Here is a 20,537-nt window from a genome sequence, read left to right as displayed (position 1 = left end):
ATTGACCCCCACTTTAGAATCTGTAGAAATCTGTGATTGTGTGTGTGCCAATGTCTCCTCCTTCTCTAGCCTCCCACTGTTTGGACCCAGTCACCCACAGGGCCAACTGTTAACATCCACTGAGTGTACATGTGTGTTTGGGTGTGTCCAACGTCTTGACATTCTGAACGACAGCAATCCATCAGTCTTTATCAATGGAAACTTTCTCCTGAACAAACACTGAAGGTTTATTCATTTGACATATTACTGTGTTATGGAGACAAAAGAGTGTGTCCAGTGTGTGTGTGTGTGTGTGTGTGTGTGTGTGTGTGTGTGTGTGTGTGTGTGTGTGTGTGTGTGTGTGTGTTAGAATGTGACCTGTATTGATGTGTGCAAACAGACATCACTGTACAGATATAGATGTTGGATTAAGTGCTACCTCTACAGCTGCTGCACTCCAGCATAAACACAACACAGTCAGCAGCTGTGATACCAAACACCCATAAACACAACACAGTCAGCAGCTGTGATACCAAACACCCATAAACACAACACAGTCAGCAGCTGTGATACCAAACACCCATAAACACAACACAGTCAGCAGCTGTGATACCAAACACCCATAAACACAACACAGTCAGCAGCTGTGATACCAAACACCCATAAGGTCACGTCCCAATAGTCTCAATCTGCTTCCTTCCTTTCCTTGTCTCCTGTCCTTGCCTTCTTTCCTTTGTAACCACCACATATCTGAAAGACCTTGCCATATGAAAGCAATATGATGAGAAACCCATATAATTAAATTGAATGTAATGCATCTCTATGGGGAAAACATCCGGGTCTCACTCTGACATAACAAAGTAAAGGAAATGACAATATGAAGCTGTTTAAGAGTAATTGGGATTCTGTCTAAATCATCGTCTTGACATGCTGCACTGTGGGCACAAGAGGTCAGAATCTCACCAGCTAAAAACATGATTGGCAGACAAAGCTTAGAGACTACTAACGCTCCCTGCCAATGCAGTTACACTGGTAACCTCTGACAATTCCCCCCTCTGGCTACATGTAACCAAATATAATAAGAATCGGAGCTACATTGTGTCTAGTATGACTATACCTCACTATCGCATAAATATGTTACATTGTAATGAAGAACGTGAAGTTAAAGATTTATCCAAATAGAAAGAGAAAGTAACTTTAAGGTTCTCTTTCAGTCGAGACCTCAACGTCACTGTATGGGATGGATCGTCATTATCACAGCTATAAAAAAAACGCATGATTGGGATGACAGAGAGAACTGATACACTGTAAGAAGAGTTTGATTGAAGAGCTCCTTGCATCAATAGTTACTAGTACAGAGTGCAGGTGAGTGCTTCTCCATTTGACAGGATGTGATATTGTAAGCAATAGAGTTCGTAAGAGCTGAACTGCAAATTGGTGGAAAAATGTACATACATATATTTTTACCATCAGCAGAACAGCCGATACAGGTTACATACTGTTCTTTAATTCTGTTCTGTATATTACTGATCATTCCCCCCACCAATGTACAATGAGAAGTAATCTGAAACAAATGTATCTTTCTCAGCTCTCAGGTGTAACGATCCTGTTAAATGGTTAAATACGCATTACTTCCTCAGATTAAGATGACGATTATTTTAAAAATATGTATTTTGTACGGTAATGAGGTGAAATTGAATGTAATGGTAATTTGTAATTTCATTATATTTTTAAGCATGTGCTCTCCAGCTTTTGCTGAATAAATAAAAACATTGAACATTATTACATCCCATGTCCTATATATCCACTACCTGTACATCAATTATACAGAGATTAATTTCATCTCACAAGAAAATGAGTTTGTTCTCAGGTTATAATTAGAATGAACTACAAAGATATTCACATTTAAAGAAAGATTCAAAATCTTGACAAAGGTAACCTGAAGCTTTAATCATCACATCTGAGTGAGATTGTGGCTAACATGGTCAATATTCACCCATTATTCAACATAGTTGTACTGTCACGATCGTTGAGGAACGGGACGGACCAAGGCGCAGCGTGATATGCATACATGTTTATTAACGAATAAACACAACGACAAAACAATAAACAAATGATACGTGAAGTCCAAGGCAGCACAACACAACACAACACAACACAACACAACACAACACAACACAACACAACACAACACAACACAACACAACACAACACAACACAACACAACACAACACAACACAACACAACACAACACAACACAACACAACACAACACAACACAACACAACACAACACAACACAACACAACACAACATACCTTAACACGGAACAAGATCCCACAACCCACTAGTGCCAATAGGCTGCCTAAGTATGGTCCCCAATCAGAGACAACGAGCTAGAGCTGCCTCTGATTGGGAACCAACCCGGCCAACATAGATCTACACATAATAGAACCTATAACATAGAACAACACAACATAGAATATACACACCCTGACTCAACAAATAGGAGTCCCCAGAGTCAGGGCGTGACATGTACAAAGAAATTAAACTTAGTTATGGCTTTGAAATGAACTTGTGGCCAAAGAGTTAAATCGTAACCAGAGTGATAAGAGAAGAGGATACTATCAGAGGGAGATGGAAGGGAGGGAGAGCAGGAGCAGGGTTAGTAGTTTCCTGTGTCTGTGAGGTCAGAGGGAGATGGGAGGGGGGGAGAGCAGGAGCAGGGTTAGTAGTTTCCTGTGTCTGTGAGATCAGAGGGAGATGGGAGGGAGGGAGAGCAGGAGCAGGGTTAGTAGTTTCCTGTGTCTGTGAGGTCAGAGGGAGATGGGAGGGAGGGAGAGCAGGAGCAGGGTTAGTAGTTTCCTGTGTCTGTGAGGTCAGAGGGAGATGGGAGGGAGGGAGGGAGGGAGGGCAGTAGCAGGGTTAGTAGTTTCCTGTGTCTGTGAGGTCAGAGGGAGATGGGAGGGAGGGAGGGCAGTAGCAGGGTTAGTAGTTTCCTGTGTCTGTGAGGTCAGAGCTCAGTACTGCTCAATCTGTCAACCACACCGAGGATGTACTCATTCCAGGCCGACTACATTGAAGACAGCCATTGACCCATGGCTGCTGGCCATGTCATCGACTGCGCTGTTGGTAATTAGATTGCTATACCATATGATTTGGTTAGCTGATATGTTAAACATCTATCGAGGAGTTGTGACATCTGGCAGGCGACATCAATGTAGTCAGCCTGGAACGTGGCCAAACACATGAGTGGGGTTGGAAGAGAGATGGGGAGTGACTCAGTTACCAAGAAGCTTTCAGCAGCCATCATGTTGACTAGCAGAGACAACAGAGGCCATAGGGTGGCAGGGAACCGTCATAACAACCTACTGACTAAACTAAATATTAACTGTTGCTTTGACACAAATATTAAACACAATATATCTAAGAGATGGTAAATACAATGAATATCTTATACAGTAATGATGACACCTGCATATTTACATCTGGGAAACTGAATGACATTTATCTTTGTCAGGTTGTTTGTGTTGTGGTTTGCACCAAATTCAGCCTGATGATGACTGTGTCACACATTCAAGAGGGCCTCAAACTTTACTGTGGGTTCTGAGGGGGAAAATATCACCAAAAAATGTATATAAAATATATACCTGTTAGTGGGAAAGAGATAAACAGTAGTCAGAAGTCACCCTGATGATTGACTGATGACTGGTATCATTCCACATTTGATCAAATTTACAATATTTTACAAAATATTTAAATGGAAAATTAAGATGTGGTAGTATATTCTATTGTGTGTACTTTGGTGTTTGTGGTTTGAAGGGAACACTGCTGTATGTGCCCAGATAACTAACCCAAACCTATCTACCTAGACTGTATTAGAACACAGATAACCAACCCAAACCTATCTACCTAGACTGTATTTGTACACAGATAAGTAATGTAAACCCACCTACGTAGGCTGTATTAGAAAACAGATAACTAACCCAAACCCATCTACCTAGACTGTATTCGAACACAGATAACTAACCCAAACCTATCTACAGTGGGGAAAAAAAGTATTTAGTCAGCCACCAATTGTGCAAGTTCTCCCACTTAAAAAGATGAGAGAGGCCTGTAATTTTCATCATAGGTACACGTCAACAATGACAGACAAATTGAGAAAAGAAAATCCAGAAAATCACATTGTAGGATTTTTTATGAAATTATTTGCAAATTATGGTGGAAAATAAGTATTTGGTCACCTACAAACAAGCAAGATTTCTGGCTCTCACAGACCTGTAACTTCTTCTTTAAGAGGCTCCTCTGTCCTCCACTCGTTACCTGTATTAATGGCACCTGTTTGAACTTGTTATCAGTATAAAAGACACCTGTCCACAACCTCAAACAGTCACACTCCAAACTCCACTGTGGCCAAGACCAAAGAGCTGTCAAAGGACACCAGAAACAAAATTGTAGACCTGCACCAGGCTGGGAAGACTGAATCTGCAATAGGTAAGCAGCTTGGATTGAAGAAATCAACTCTGGGAGCAATTATTAGGAAAAGGAAGACATACAAGACCACTGATAATCTCCCTCGATCTGGGGCTCCACGCAAGATCTCACCCCGTGGGGTCAAAATGATCACAAGAACGGTGAGCAAAAATCCCAGAACCACACGGGGGGACCTAGTGAATGACCTGCAGAGAGCTGGGACCAAAGTAACAAAGCCTACCATCAGTAACACACTACGCCGCCAGGGACTCAAATCCTGCAGTGCCAGACGTGTCCCCCTGCTTAAGCCAGTACATGTCCAGGCCTGTCTGAAGTTTGCTAGAGTGCATTTGGATGATCCAGAAGAGGATTGGGAGAATGTCATATGGTCAGATGAAACCAAAATATAACTTTTTGGTAAAAACTCAACTCGTCGTGTTTGGAGGACAAAGAATGCTGAGTTGCATCCAAAGAACACCATATCTACTGTGAAGCATGGTTGTGGAAACATCATGCTTTGGGGCTGTTTTTCTGCAAAGGGACCAGGACGACTGATCCGTGTAAAGGAAAGAATGAATGGGGCCATGTATCGTGAGATTTTGAGTGAAAACCTCCTTCCATCAACAAGGGCATTGAAGATGAAACGTGGCTGGGTCTTTCAGCATGACAATGATCCCAAACACACCGCCCGGGCAACGAAGGAGTGGCTTCGTAAGAAGCATTTCAAGGTCCTGGAGTGGCCTAGCCAGTCTCCAGATCTCAACCCCATAGAAAATCTTTGGAGGGAGTTGAAAGTCTGTGTTGCCCAGCGACAGCCCCAAAACATCACTGCTCTAGAGGATATCTGCATAGAGGAATGGGCCAAAATACCAGCAACAGTGTGTGAAAACCTTGTGAAGACTTACAGAAAACGTTTGACCTGTGTCATTGCCAACAAAGGGTATATAACAAAGTATTGAGAAACTTTTGTTATTGACCAAATACTTATTTTCCACCATAATTTGCAAATAAATTCATAAAAAATCCTACAATGTGATTTTCTGGATTTTTTTTCCTCATTTTGTCTGTCATAGTTGACGTGTACCTATGATGAAAATTACAGGCCTCTCTCATCTTTTTAAGTGGGAGAACTTGCACAATTGGTGGCTGACTAAATACTTTTTTTCCCCACTGTACCTAGACTGTATTAGAACACAGATAACTAACCCAAACCCATCTACCTAGACTGTATTAGAACACAGATAACCAACCCAAACCCATCTACCTAGACTGTATTAGAACACAGATAACCAACCCAAACCCATCTACCTAGACTGTATTAGAACACAGCATCAATAGAGTGAGATTCTACATCTGTAGGAAGGGTCTGTTCTTTGAGCTATCAGGCTAAGAGTCCTGCTGTGTGTCTGTGTGTATTTGTGTTACCTGAGTACTGGTCTCCTGGCCCATTATTAGGAGCAGTGTCTGCTGTCACTTCTCTCTTGGTGCTGGTCTCACCGTCTCTCAGGGTGTCTGCACTGATGTAGATATCCACAATCCTCTCCTCCATCTCATCTCTGTCAAACTTGCCTTCTTGTTCATATCTGGATCGGCATAGATTAACTTTGACATCTTTAACAATGACTGGGTCTTTCTTTCTATGTAGGTCTACTATACATTAAGTCTCTGCTTCCAGTGATATCTCTGTCTCTGCGTCATCTGTGTGAATCTGTCAGTGTGACTGCTGTAGGTGTTAACTCTAGGGAAGTATCAACAAAATGACACGGGTAGTTGTGGCTATGCTAATATAAAAAATAGAACAAGTTTGCATACTTGTGTACGTACTTGTGTGCATGTGTGTGTGTGAGAGATTGTTACAGCGCTTATTGTTAAACCATTTTCTGTGGCACAATATAAATCATTCCATGTCTCTACAAGGTCATCTTGTCCAGAGTATATCTCAACACAGTCCTCCTGTCCAGGGAATGGGACTTGCTATTTGTGGTGATGGACAGGACACTATCATACCAGGAAGATATAGATAATAGAGGGGAAGTGGAGAACAAAGTCTAGCTGTTAACATATATTAAATATCATATGTAACAGCCCCAAGATAATTCAGGGAGTTTCCAGAATTCCCCCTTCCTTTCACCTTTCTACTGATTTGGACCCTCTGTTTTCTCCCAAATATACACCAACATGTTCAGGAGGTCCAGGACTACAAACATGGGTCATTATAATGTCCATACAATAGATTTGACACTATAACCTGCTCCAAGTGGATATTGAGGGTGGGTAGGATTAACCATTGAGGATGAGATGTCAACAGAACCCACCAGGGCTCTCCTCTCTCTTGATGAACCTGATTGGTTGAGTATTTCTTGAGTGACAGCTGGTTGAACCACTTCACTTCCCTCTTTTGGGACCCATATAGGGGAACAACAGTCAAATATGAGTGTTTGATATTGTGCTTATATGTAACTTGACAGCAAAGACTGACTGTCAAAGACTATTAATTAACATCCTTTGATACCCTTTGATATCTCTACTACACTCCTATAAAGTGTATGTAATGGTGGTTTGGTAGGGTTGAGAATGTTTGCACCAGACCTAAATGGGAGCATGTCAATATATGTAGCAAGTATGAAGAATGTATTTGAATTGTAATTGATGAAATGCACTGCATGTAGAGTGTGCAAAAAGTCAAATGTACTAACATTATTTTGTATCGGTTGATGTGTGAAACATAACTACTGGTACACAGGAAGCTACAAGCAGGAACTAAGTAGGACTTGTATTAATATGCTACTACAAACAAATACAACAATAAGTGTGTTTGTAGGTTTGAGAGAGAGAGAGAGATAGAGAGAGAGAGAGAGACAGAGAGAGAGAGACAGAGAGAGAGAGAGACAGAGAGAGAGAGAGAGAGAGAGACAGAGAGAGAGAGACAGAGAGAGAGAGAGAGAGACAGAGAGAGAGAGAGAGAGAGAGAGAGAGAGAGAGAGAGAGAGAGAGAGAGAGAGAGAGAGAGACAGAGAGACAGAGAGACAGAGAGACAGAGAAAGAGAGAAAGAGAGAGAGGGAGAGAGAAAGGGAGGAAGTTGTGTGCACTGTAGGCTACTGTATTGTTACAGTATGTTGTCATGGTGATGTTAAATCACTTTCTCACAAATCAAGTTGAGTTTGCTGTCACATGACATGTCATTCCATTTCTTTAGAGAACGCGTATCTTTGTATATCTCAGCACAGTCCTCATCCCCAGTAGGACCTGCATTATCAGGCAGTTTGTCAAACCAGAAAATACAGGGTTAAAAACAGTCAGATATCATGGTTATTACCAGTACCTACAGGATTAAAACCCATCTGATAGCATGGTTAATACCAGTACCTACAGGGTTAAAAACAGTCAGATATCATGGTTAATACCAGTACCTACAGGGTTAAAAACAGTCAGACATCATGGTTAATACCAGTACCTACAGGGTTAAAAACAGTCAGATATCATGGTTAATACCAGTACCTACAGGGTTAAAAGCAGTCAGATATCATGGTTAATACCAGTACCTACAGGTTTAAATACAGTCAGATATCATGGTTAATACCAGTATCTACAGGGTTAAAAACAGTCAGATATCATGGTTAATACCAGTACCTACAGGGTTAACAACAGTCAGATATCATGGTTAATACCAGTACCTACAGGGTTAAATACCTTCAGATATCATGGTTTATACCAGTACCTACAGGAGGAAACAAACCAAAATTAGCCACATATGCAGGCACTCAAGCATCCACACACACACACACACACACTCACACACACACATCACACACACACACACGTAGAGTTCCCCTTTTAAACCACTGTTAAAGATGCAGACATATATTTCCCCCACCACCTCTGAAGACCTCCTCACGCTGATGTCACACACAGACAGCATACATAGAAAAACAGGTCCCTATATGGCCATCGATGGCCGGTCACAGAGTACAAGCCATAACGTGACCTCCTCATGAAGGCTGGGATGTCAAAGTCTCAGTAATGCTCTAAGATCTATGTCCAATTTTGTATCTGCTGAAATAGATGATCACTTCAATTATATCTTGAATCATTTAAAACGGATGAGAAACAACCATGTTTAGATTAGAAACTAAGGCTGGTGCAAGTCACGTGGTGGCCAGTGTTGTGTTGATTTGACAGTTTCCCCTTTCACTGTGGTTGACTGATAAAGAGTTTCACTACCATAAGTCACACAGAGGCAGTACAGTCCAGGGAGAAGAAAGGTACAGACGTACATTAGAGCTGAGGTTAGAAGTAGAAGTTACTGTATTTGACCACAAGTGTGTTAAGATGTCAGAGAGAGTCTATGAAAACTCAGACAGATTTAAAGACGACGAGCCTGATGCAATGAATAACACGGACATTGATGACCAATTATATGGCAACGTAAAAGCGTTCAAGCCCAGTCCAAGAGATGGAGTTGTTGCTTCAGGTAAGATTGCACGCACGCACACACACACACACACACACACACACACACACACACACACACACACACACACACACACACACACACACACACACACACACACACACACACACACATTAAACACACACATTAAAGGTGAAATTATCCTGTAGTACTATATCTTTATTTGTCCCAATCCTGGATGATACAGTAAAACCCGTTACCAAAGTTCTTACTTTAATCATTTGTGATTCAGTTCATGTTCAGTGGTGGAAGAGACCCTCTGGAGTTGCTGCAGTGTGTCTGGGTCTGCTGTGTGTTCTCCTACTGGCTGGGATCATAGGCCTGTCTGTCTACTGTAAGTTTAGTATGTTGTCAATGAGACTTAAGTAGACGACTTAATCATACTTAATCATCAATGGTGTGGTAGTTACATGTTTGATTAACTTTTCCCTTTTACAGATGGAGTCATTGGTCATCACGACTCAAAAGAGAGAAACCAGCTACAGGCCAGTTACAACACCCTGACTGAAGAGAGAGACCAGCTACAGACCAGTTACAGCCTTCTGACTGCAGAGAGAGACCAGCTACAGACCAGTTATAACAACCTGACTGAAGAGAGAAACCAGCTACAGACCAGTTACAACAACCTGACTAAAGAGAGAGACCAGCTACAGACTGAGAGAGATATTCTTAACAGGAGGTTTACCAATCTCAGTGAGTAAACCTACAGTAATACATTATCATTAATCCCACACACTTTATAGTGTGTCTGTATTCTTTCGTTTAGTGTGATAAGTTGAAGGAAATTCATGTTTTCATCTTGTAGAACAAACCTGTCCTGAAGGCTGGCAGAAGTTTGAATCCAGTTGGTACTTCCTGTCTACTGAGACTAAAATCTGGAAGGAGAGCAGAGATGACTGTCTGGAGAGAGGAGCAGACCTGGTGATCATAAACACAGATACGGAACAGGTGAGAGAGAGAGAGATTGAGAGAGAGAGAGAGAGAGAGAGAGAGAGAGAGAGAGAGAGAGAGAGAGAGAGAGAGAGAGAGAGAGAGAGAGAGAGAGAGAGAGAGAGAGATGGGTGTACAGATGGTAGATATGATCAAACAAATAGGTATATCTTTATCTTTCTCAACAACAGAAATTTCTCTACAACCTCAAAAACACAGTCTGGATTGGTCTGACTGAGTCTGTTACTGAGGGTACCTGGACATGGGTGGACGGCACCCAATTGACCACAGGGTGAGAAATGATACCTAATCTGTCAATAAGGCTACAATTTTCAGTTCATTCAACCTTTTTCGATACAGGTTATTGTAATTGTTGATAGCAGTCAACAAAGTTGAATTTAAGCTGAAACATTTCTGTATATTATTTAGAACTGTGATGTTCTAACTGTGATATCTGACTGTTTTTAACCCTGTAGGTACTGGTATTAACTATGATATCTGACTGTTTTTAACCCTGTAGGTACTTGTATTAACCGTGATATCTGACTGTTTTTAACCCTGTAGGTACTGGTATTAACCATGATAACGGACTGTTTTTAACCCTGTAGGTACTGGTATTAACCATGATATATGACTGTTTTTAACCCTGTAGGGACTGGTATTAACCATGATAAATGACTGTTTTCAACCCTGTAGGATACTGGTATTAAACTTGATATCTGACTGTTTTTAACCCTGTAGGGACTTGTATTAACCATGATAAATGACTGTTTTCAACCCTGTAGGTTACTGGTATTAAACTTGATATCTGACTGTTTTTAACCCTGTAGGTACTGGTATTAAACATGATATCTGACTGTTGTTAACCCTGTAGGTACTGGTATTAACCATGATATCTGACTGTTTTTAACCCTGTAGGTACTGGTATTAACCATGATAAATGACTGTTTTTAACCCTGTAGGTACTGGTATTAACCATGATATCTGACTGTTTTTAACCCTGTAGGTTACTGGTATTAACCTTGATATCTGACGGTATTTAACCCTGTAGGTACTGGTATTAACCATGATATCTGACTGTTGTTAACCCTGTAGGTACTGGTATTAACCATGATATCTGACTGTTTTTAACCCTGTAGGTACTGGTATTAACATTATATCTGACTGTTTTTAACCCTGTAGCTACAGGTATTAACCATGATATCTGACTGTTTTTAACCCTGTAGGTACTGGTATTAACTGTGATATCTGACTGTTTTTAACCCTGTAGGTACTGGTATTAACCATGATATCTGACTGTTTTTAACCCTTTAGGTTACTGGTATTAACCATGATATCTGACTGTTTTTAACCCTGTAGGTACTGGTATTAACTGTGATATCTGACTGTTTTTAACCCTGTAGGTACTGGTATTAACCATGATATCTGACTGTTTTTAACCCTGTAGGTTACTGGTATTAACCGTGATATCTGACTGTTGTTAACCCTGTAGGTACTGGTATTAACCATGATATCTGACTGTTTTTAACCCTGTAGGTACTGGTATTAACCATGATATCTGACTGTATTTAACCCTGTAGGTACTGGTATTAACCATGATATCTGACTGTTTTTAACCCTGTAGGTACTGTTATTAACCATGATATCTGACTGTATTTAACCCTGTAGGTACTGGTATTAACCATGATATCTGACGGTATTTAACCCTCTAGGTACTGGTATTAACCATGATATCTGACTGTTTTTAACCCTGTAGGTACTGGTATTAACCATGATATCTGACTGTATTTAACCCTGTAGGTACTGGTATTAACCATGATATCTGACTGTTTTTAACCCTGTAGGTACTGGTATGACCCACAGCCTGATAATGGTGGTGGCAATCCAGAATATGGTGAGGAGGACTGTGCTGGGATATACAAAGATACGCATCCTCTAAAGGCATGGAATGACTTCTCATGTGACAGTAAACTCACCTGGATTTGTGAGAAAATTGTTTAATGTCACCATGACAACATACTGTATCACATACTGTAGCCTACAGTGCATACAACTTCCCTCTTCATTCTCTCTCTCTCTCTCTCTCTCTCTCTCTCTCTCTCTCTCTCTCTCTTCTCTCTCTCTCTCTCTCTCTCTCTCTCTCTCTCTCTCTCTCTCTTGTCGGTGTGCATGCTGGGAGTGAGTCGTGAAGCACGAGTGGTTGTGAGAGTGACTGGAATTATTTTCACTCTGTTGGGTTTTGGTGTGTATATACAGTATATAAATTGATTAGTTTAGTTGTTTTAAGGTTATCTTGTCTGTGGTGTTCTATTTTCTCATAACTGGATCTGGATGTGATGAATAGCTTATAAGGAATGCATTGGTGATTAAACATAGAAGGTTTGTACTGTACTGATATAAATTGTTTCACCTAACAAGCTGTGATTAAGATACTTCACTCATGACCTCTGACTGCTGTTTAGCTCTTTCCTAGCCTGAGTCCCAGATCTGTTTGTACTGTCTTGCTAACTCCTATATTGCTGTCACGCCAAACAATGACAGCACAAACATATCTGGCACTCAGGCTACAGTTGAAGTCGGAAGTTTACATACACCTTAGCCAAGTTAGGATCCCCACTTTATTGTAAGAATGTGAAATGTCAGAATAATAGCAGAGAGAATGATTTAATTCAGCTTTTATTTCTTTCATCACATTCCCAGTGGGTCAGAAGTTTACATACACTCAATTAGTATTTGGTAGCGTTGCCTTTAAATTGTTTGACTTGGGTCAAACGTTTTGGGTAGCCTTCCACAAGCTTCCCACAATAAGTTGGGTGAATTTTGGCCCATTCCTCCTGACAGAGCTGGTGTAACTGAGTCAGGTTTGTAGGCCTCCTTGCTCACACACGCTTTATCAGTTCTGCCCACACATTTTCTATAGGATTGAGGTCAGGGCTTTGTGATGGCCACTCCAATACCTTGACTTTTTTGTCCTTAAGCCATTTTGCCACAACTTCAAATATGCTTTGGGTCATTGTTCAATTGGAAGACCCATTTGCGACCAAGCATTAACTTCCTGACTGATGTCTTGAGATGTTGCTTCAATATATCCACATAATTTTCCTTCCTCATGATGCCATCTATTTTGTGAAGTGCACCAGTCCCTCTTGCAGCAAAGCACCCCCACAGCATGATGCTGCCACCCCCGTGCTTCACGGTTGGGATGGTGTTCTTCGGCTTGCAAGCGTCCGCCTTTTTCCTCCAAACATAACGGTGGTCATTATGGTCAAACAGTTCTATTTTTGTTTCATCAGACCAGAGGACATTTCTCCAAAAAGTACAATCTTTAATTTAATTAATTTAATAATAATAATAATAATAATAATAATAATAATACATATTTGTCCCCATGTGCAGTTGCAAACCGTAGTCTGGCTTTTTTATGGCGGATCCTGATGACTGACTGATGACTGGTATCATTCCATATTTACCAAATGTGATATATTTTATTAAATATTTTAATGGACAATTAAGATGTTCTATTTCATTCTATTGAAATTATGATACTTGGTTCTGCAACAATATTTTAAAATTAAACCTATTACTGAGAAATATCTAGAACTCATCCAGTGACGTCACTACCAGTCACACAACCTGAGAGACTGTGACCATGACAACTGACCACACGGTGCAGTGGTTGACTTGGGGTCAAGGGGAGCATCAGAAAGACAGAAAGGCGGAGTGTCAACTCTTTCTCAGTAGCATCACTTTTAGATGAAAATGGGCCTGTGGGGATCCAAGGTAGAGCTGTGTACATTCTCATGCGTGTGTGTGTGTGTTTGTGTGTGTGTGTGTGTGTGTGTGTGTGTGTGTTTGTGTGTGTGTGTGTACCGTTCATGGAATGGTATCAAACACATCAAACATATGGAAACCACATGTTTGTCTCTGTTCCATGAATTCCATTCCAACCATTACAATGAGCCTGTCCTCCTATAGCTCCTCCCACCGGCAGCCACTGATGTGCAGACATGAAGGTCTTTATGACTTTGTGGACATATGTAGTGCTCCCCCGATTGCTCAATTTGGCTGGGCTGCCAGCTCTAGGAAGACTCTTGGGGGTTCCAAACTTCTTCCATTTAAGAATGATGGAGGCCACTGTGTTCTTGGGGACCTTCAATGCTGCAGAATGTTTTGCTACCCTTCCCCAGATCTGTGTCTCGACACAATCCTATTTCGGATTTCTATAGACAATTCCTTCGAGCTCACAGCTTAGTATTTGCTCTGACATGAACTCTCAACTGTGGGACCTTATATAGACAGGTGTGTGCCTTTCCAAATCATGTCCAATAAGCTGAGTTTACCACCAGTGGACTCCGATCAAGTTGTAGATACATCTCAAGGATGATCAATGGAAACAGGATGCACCTGAGCTCAATTTCAAGTCTCATAGCAAAGGTTCTTACTACTTATGTAGATAAGGTATTTCTGTTTTTTTATTTTTAATACATTTGCAAAGATTTCTAAAAACCTGTTTTTGCTTTGTCATTATGGGGTAATGTGTGTAGATTGATGAAACAAATATACTATTTAATCAATTTTAGAATAAGGCTGTAACATAACACAATGTGGAAAAAGTGAAGGGGTCTGAATACTTTCCGAATGCACTGAACATGTAAAAATAAATAATAAATATTTCCTGATCTTTCTTATATCTCTCAGATATAGGACAGACACTTCAGAACAAACTTCCTTTAAAATTTGAAATCAAAAAGCAAAATGATTATCGGTACGACCTTCTTAAAACAATTCCATATAGCTTAGTACTGGTGTGAGGAACATGGTGTAAACTCCCTCCAGCCATGCTTGTCCTCTAACTCTTCATTGGAGCGGGCTGAAAGAAAGAAAAGAGAAGCTCCTAGAATGCATCCCAAATGGCACCCTATTTATTATATAGTGCAGTCATTTGGACCAAAGCATTATGTGCCCTGGTCAAAAGTAGTGCACTTTAAAGAGGTAGGGTTCCATTTGGGACACAGACCTGATTGTGGTGTATCCATTGTACACCATGTTCAGTGACTTACACAAGGCCAAGGGCACCAGTTAACGTAGTTACTCAGTTCTCTGTGGACGATGTCGACATTCTTTCTTGTGTGTGCCAACAATATTGACAAACTACTGGTCCCACAAGCTATGCAGCGTCAAGTCTCATTTGAATTGTGATCCTTGCTTTGTGAGAGCAGAACTATAGTGTGATAATGAAATACATTTATCTGCATCACAAATGGCACCCTATTCCCTGTAGTACACTACTTTGACCAGAGCCCAATGGACGATGGTCAAACGTAGTGCACTAATAGAGTGTCATTTGTGACACATCCTCACTCAAACAAAGCCATCCTCAGGGAGATGTTGAGAGTGACTTGTAGAACACACAGCAGCTAGCCTGTAGAGTATTGATCTTCCATCTGCAGAGGAACACACACACATACAAACACACACACACACAAACACACACACCTTACATCCCACCGTACCTTCTCCGCTATGCAATCCGGTTTCCGAGCTGGTCATGTGTGCACTTCAGCCACGCTCAAGGTCCTAAACGATATTATAACCGCGATCGATAATAGACAGTACTGTGCAGCCGTTTTCATTGACCTGGCCAAGGCTTTCGACTCTGTCAACCACCGCATTCTTATTGGCAGACTAAATAGCCTTGGTTTCTCAAATGACTGCCTCGCCTGGTTCACCAACTACTTCTCAGATAGAGTTCAATGTGTCAAATCGGATGGCCTGTTGTCTGGACCTATGGCAGTCTCTATGGGGGTGCCACAGGGTTCAATTCTTGGGCCGACTCTTTTCTCTGTGTATATCAATGACGTCGCTCTTGCTGCTGGTGACTCTCAGATCCACCTCTATGCAGACGACACCATTTTGTATACATCTGGCCCTTCATTGGACACTGTGTTAACAAACCTCCAAATGAGCTTCAATGCCATACAACACTCCTTCAGTAGCCTCCAACTGCTCTTAAACACTAGTAAAACTAAATGCATGCTCTTCAACCGAACGCTGCTTGCACCCGCCCACCCGACTAGAATCACTACTCTCGACGGGTCTGACCTAGAGTATGTGGACAACTACAAATATCTATGTGTCTGGTTAGACTGTAAACTCTCCTTCCAGACTCACATTAAGAATCTCCAATCCAAAGTTAAATCCAGAATCGGTTTCCTATTTCGCAACAAAGCCTCCTTCACTCATGCTGCCAAACATGCCCTCGTAAAACTGACTATCCTACCGATCCTTGACTTCGGCGATGTCATTTACAAAATAGCCTCCAACACTCTACTCAGCAAATTGGATGTAGTCTATCACAGTGCCATCAGTTTTGTCTCCAAAGCCCCATATACTACCCACCACTGTGACCTGGACGCTCTTGTTGGCTGGTCCTCACTACATATTCGTCGCCAAACCCACTGGCTCCAGGCCATCTATAAATCACTGCTAGGCAAATCCCTGCCTTATCTTAGCTCATTGGTCACCATAGCAACACCCACCCGTAGTCTGCGCTCCAGCAGGTATATCTCACTGGTCATCCCCAAAGCCAACACCTCCTTTGGCCGCCATTCCTTCCAGTTCTCTGCTGCCAATGACTGGAACAAATTGCAAAAATCTCTGAAGCTGGAAACACTTATCTCCCTCACTAACTTTAAGCATCAGTTGTCAGAGCACCTTACCGATCACTGCACCTGTACACAGCCCATCTGAAATTAGCCCGCCCAACTACCTCATCCCTATATTGTTATTTATTTTGCTCATTTGTACCCCAGTATCTCTATTTGCACATCATCTCTTGCACATCTATCATTCCAGTGTTAATACTAATTGTAATTATTTTGCACAATAGCCTATTTATTGCCTTACCTCCATAACTTGCTACATTTGCACACACTGTATATATATGTATTTCTGTTGTATTTTTTACTTTGTTTTGTTTTACCCCATATGTAACTCTGTGTTGTTGTTTTTATCGCACTGCTTTGCTTTATCTTGGCCTGGCTCAGCATAGATTACCTTTGACATCTTTAACAATGCCTGGGTCTTTCTTTGATGTAGCTCTATTATACATTAATTCTCTGCTTCTAGTGATATCTCTGTCTCTGAGTCATCTGTGTTTCTCTGTCAGTGTGACTGCTGTAGGTGTTAACTCTAGGGAAGTATCAACAAAATTACATGGGTAGTTGTGGCTATGCTAATACAAAAAATAGAACAAGTTTACATACTTGTGTACGTACTTGTGTGCATGTGTGAAACCATTTTCTGTGGCACAATATAAATCATTCCATGTCTCTACATGGTCATCTTGTCCAGAGTATATCTCAACACAGTCCTCCTGCCCAGGGAAGCTGCATACTGGATCCTATTCCTACTAAACTGCTGAAGGAGCTGCTTCCTGTGCTTGGCCCTCCTATGTTGAACATAATAAACAGCTCTCTATCCACCGGATGTGTACCAAACTCACTAAAAGTGGCAGTGATAAAGCCTCTCTTGAAAAAGCCAAACCTTGACCCGGAAAATATAAAAAACTATCGGCCTATATCGAATCTTCCATTCCTCTCAAAAATTTTAGAAAAAGCTGTTGCGCAGCAACTCACTGCCTTTCTGAAGACAAACAATGTATACGAAATGCTTCAGTCTGGTTTTAGACCCCATCATAGCACTGAGACTGCACTTGTGAAGGTGGTAAATGACCTTTTAATGGCATCAGACCGAGGCTCTGCATCTGTCCTCGTGCTACTAGACCTTAGTGCTGCCTTTGACACCATCGATCACCACATTCTTTTGGAGAGACTGGAAACCCAAATTGGTCTACACGGACAAGTTCTGGCCTGGTTTAGATCCTACCTGTCGGAAAGATATCAGTTTGTCTCTGTGAATGGTCTGTCCTCCGACAAATCAACTGTACATTTCGGTGTTCCTCAAGGTTCCGTTTTAGGACCACTATTGTTTTCACTATATATTTTACCTCTTGGGGATGTTATTCGAAAACATAATGTTAACTTTCACTGCTATGCGGATGACACACAGCTGTACATTTCAATGAAGCATGGTGAAGCCCCAAAATTGCCCTCGCTAGAAGCCTGTGTTTCAGACATAAGAAAGTGGATGGCAAAAAACTTTTTACTTTTAAACTCGGACAAAACAGAGATGCTTGTTCTAGGTCCCAAGAAACAAAGAGATCTTCTGTTAAATCTGACAATTCATCTTGATGGTTGTAAAGTCGTCTCAAATTAAACTGTGAAGGACCTAGGCGTTACACTTGACCCTGATCTCTCTTTTGACGAACATATCAAGACTGTTTCAAGGACAGCTTTTTTCCATCTACGTAACATTGCAAAAATCAGAAATTTTCTGTCCAAAAATGATGCAGAAAAATTAATCCATGCATTTGTTACTTCTAGGTTAGACTACTGCAATGCTCTATTTTCCGGCTACCCGGATAAAGCACTAAATAAACTTCAGTTAGTGCTAAATACGGCTGCTAGAATCCTGACTAGAACCAAGAAATTTGATCATATTACTCCAGTGCTAGCTTCCCTACACTGGCTTCCTGTTAAGGCAAGGGCTGATTTCAAGGTTTTACTGTTAACCTATAAAGCGTTACATGGGCTTGCTCCTACCTATCTTTCCGAGTTGGTCCTGCCGTACATACCAATACGTACGCTACGGTCACAAGACGCAGGCCTCCTAATTGTCCCTAGAATTTCTAAGCAAACAGCGGGAGGCAGGGCTTTCTCCTATAGATCTCCATTTTTATGGAACAGTCTGCCTACCCATGTGAGAGACGCAGACTCAGTCTCAACCTTTAAGTCTTTACTGAAGACTTATCTCTTCAGTAGGTCATATGATTGAGTGTAGTCTGGCCCAGGAGTGTGAAGGTGAACGGAAAGGCTGGAGCAACGAACAGCCCTTGCTGTCTCTGCCAGGCCGGTTCCCCTCTCCACTGGGGTTCTCTGCCTCTAACCCTGTTGCAGGGGCTGAGTCACTGGCTTGCTGGTGCTCTTTCATGCCGTCCCTGGGAGGGGTGCGTCACTTGAGTGGGTTGAGTTACTGACGTGATCTTCCTGTCTGGGTTGGCGCCCCCCCCCTTGGTTTGTGCTGTGGTGGAGACCTCTGTGGGCTATACTCGGCCTTGTCTCAGGATTGTAAGTTGGTGGTTGGGGATATCCCTCTAGTGGTGCGGGGGCTGTGCTTTGGCGGAGTGGGTGGGGTTATATCCTTCCTGTTTGGCCCTGTCCGGGGGTTTCTTCGGATGGGGCCACAGTGTCTCCGGACCGCTCCTGTCTCAGCCTCCAGTATTTATGCTGCAGTAGTTTATGTGTCGGGGGGCTGGGGTTAGTTGGTTATACCTGGAGTACTTCTCCTGTCTTATCCAGTGTCCTGTGTGAATTTAAGTATGCTCTCTCTAATTCTCTCGTTCTCTCTTTCTCTCTGAGAACCTGAGCCCTAGGACCATACGTCAGGACTACCGGGCATGATGACACCTTGCTGTCCCCAGTCCGCCTGGCCTTGCTGCTATTCCAGTTTCAACTGTTCTGCCTGCGGCTACGAAACCCCTACCTGTCCCAGACCTGCTGTTTTCAACTCTTAATGATCGGCTATGAAAAGCCAACTGAGAGACCTGAGCCCTAGGACCATACGTCGGGACTACCGGCCGTGGTGACTCCTTGCTGTCCCCAGTCCGCCTGGCCTTGCTGCTATTCCAGTTTAAACTGTTCTGCCTGCGGTTATGGAACCCCTACCTGTCCCAGACCTGCTGTTTTCAAACTCTTAATGATCGGCTATGAAAAGCCAACTGAGATTTATTCCTGATTATTATTTGACCATGCTTGTCACTTATGAACATTTTTGAACATCTTGGCATGGTTCTGTTATAATCTCCACCCGGCACAGCCAGAAGAGGACTGGCCACCCCTCATAGCCTGGTTCCTCTCTAGGTTTCTTCCTAGGTTTTCGCCTTTCTAGGGAGTTTTTCCTAGCCACCGTGCTTCTACACCTGCATTACTAGCTGTTTGGGGTTTTAGGCTGGGTTTCTGTACAGCACTTCGAGATATTAGCTGATGTAAGAAGGGCTATATAAAATAAAATTGATTGATTGATTGATTAATACCAGTACCTACAGGGTTAAAAACAGTCAGATATCATGGTTAATACCAGTACCTACAGGGTTAAAAACAGTCAGATATATTTGTTGACTGCTATCAACAATTACAATAACCTGTATCGAAAAAGGTTGAATGAACTGAAAATTGGAGCCTTATTGACAGATTAGTTATCATCTCTCACCCTGTGGTCAGTTGGGTGCCGTCCACCCATCTCCAGGTCCCCTCATTAGCAGAGTCAGTCAGTCCAATCCAGACTCTCTTCTTGAGGTTGATAAGAAATGTCTGTTGTTGAGAAAGATACATATATATATACCTACAGTGAGGGAAAAAAGTATTTGATCCCCTGCTGATTTTGTACGTTTGCCCACTGACAAAGAAATGATCAGTCTATAATTTTAATGGTAGGTTTATTTGAACAGTGAGAGACAGAATAACAACAAAAAAATCCAGAAAAACGCATGTCAAAAATGTAGTATTTGACCCCCTCACAATCAGAAAGATTTCTGGCTCCCAGGTGTCTTTTATACAGGTAACGAG

The 20,537-nt window shown here is 41.8% G+C and overlaps 1 protein-coding gene across 1 annotated transcript; it reads left to right on the top strand.

Moving 5' to 3' along the window:
* Positions 1 to 8,837: 8,837 nt before the first annotated feature.
* Positions 8,838 to 17,025, top strand: LOC311114079 (uncharacterized protein; the record flags this gene model as incomplete). Its single annotated transcript, XM_084189360.1, has 7 exons — positions 8,838 to 8,922; positions 9,155 to 9,256; positions 9,361 to 9,615; positions 9,728 to 9,870; positions 10,044 to 10,144; positions 11,697 to 11,836; positions 17,021 to 17,025. The coding sequence occupies 7 exons, from the start codon at positions 8,838 to 8,840 to the stop codon at positions 17,023 to 17,025; spliced, it is 831 nt and encodes a 276-aa protein (XP_084045486.1).
* Positions 17,026 to 20,537: the final 3,512 nt, after the last annotated feature.

The sequence above is a fragment of the Coregonus lavaretus genome, assembly GCF_964263955.1.
Source record: "Coregonus lavaretus genome assembly, contig: HAP1_SCAFFOLD_2920, whole genome shotgun sequence".
NCBI classification, from domain to species: Eukaryota; Metazoa; Chordata; class Actinopteri; order Salmoniformes; family Salmonidae; genus Coregonus; species Coregonus lavaretus.
The sequence above is the reverse complement of the archived record's forward strand: the minus strand, read 5'-3'. Positions and strand labels throughout refer to the sequence as shown.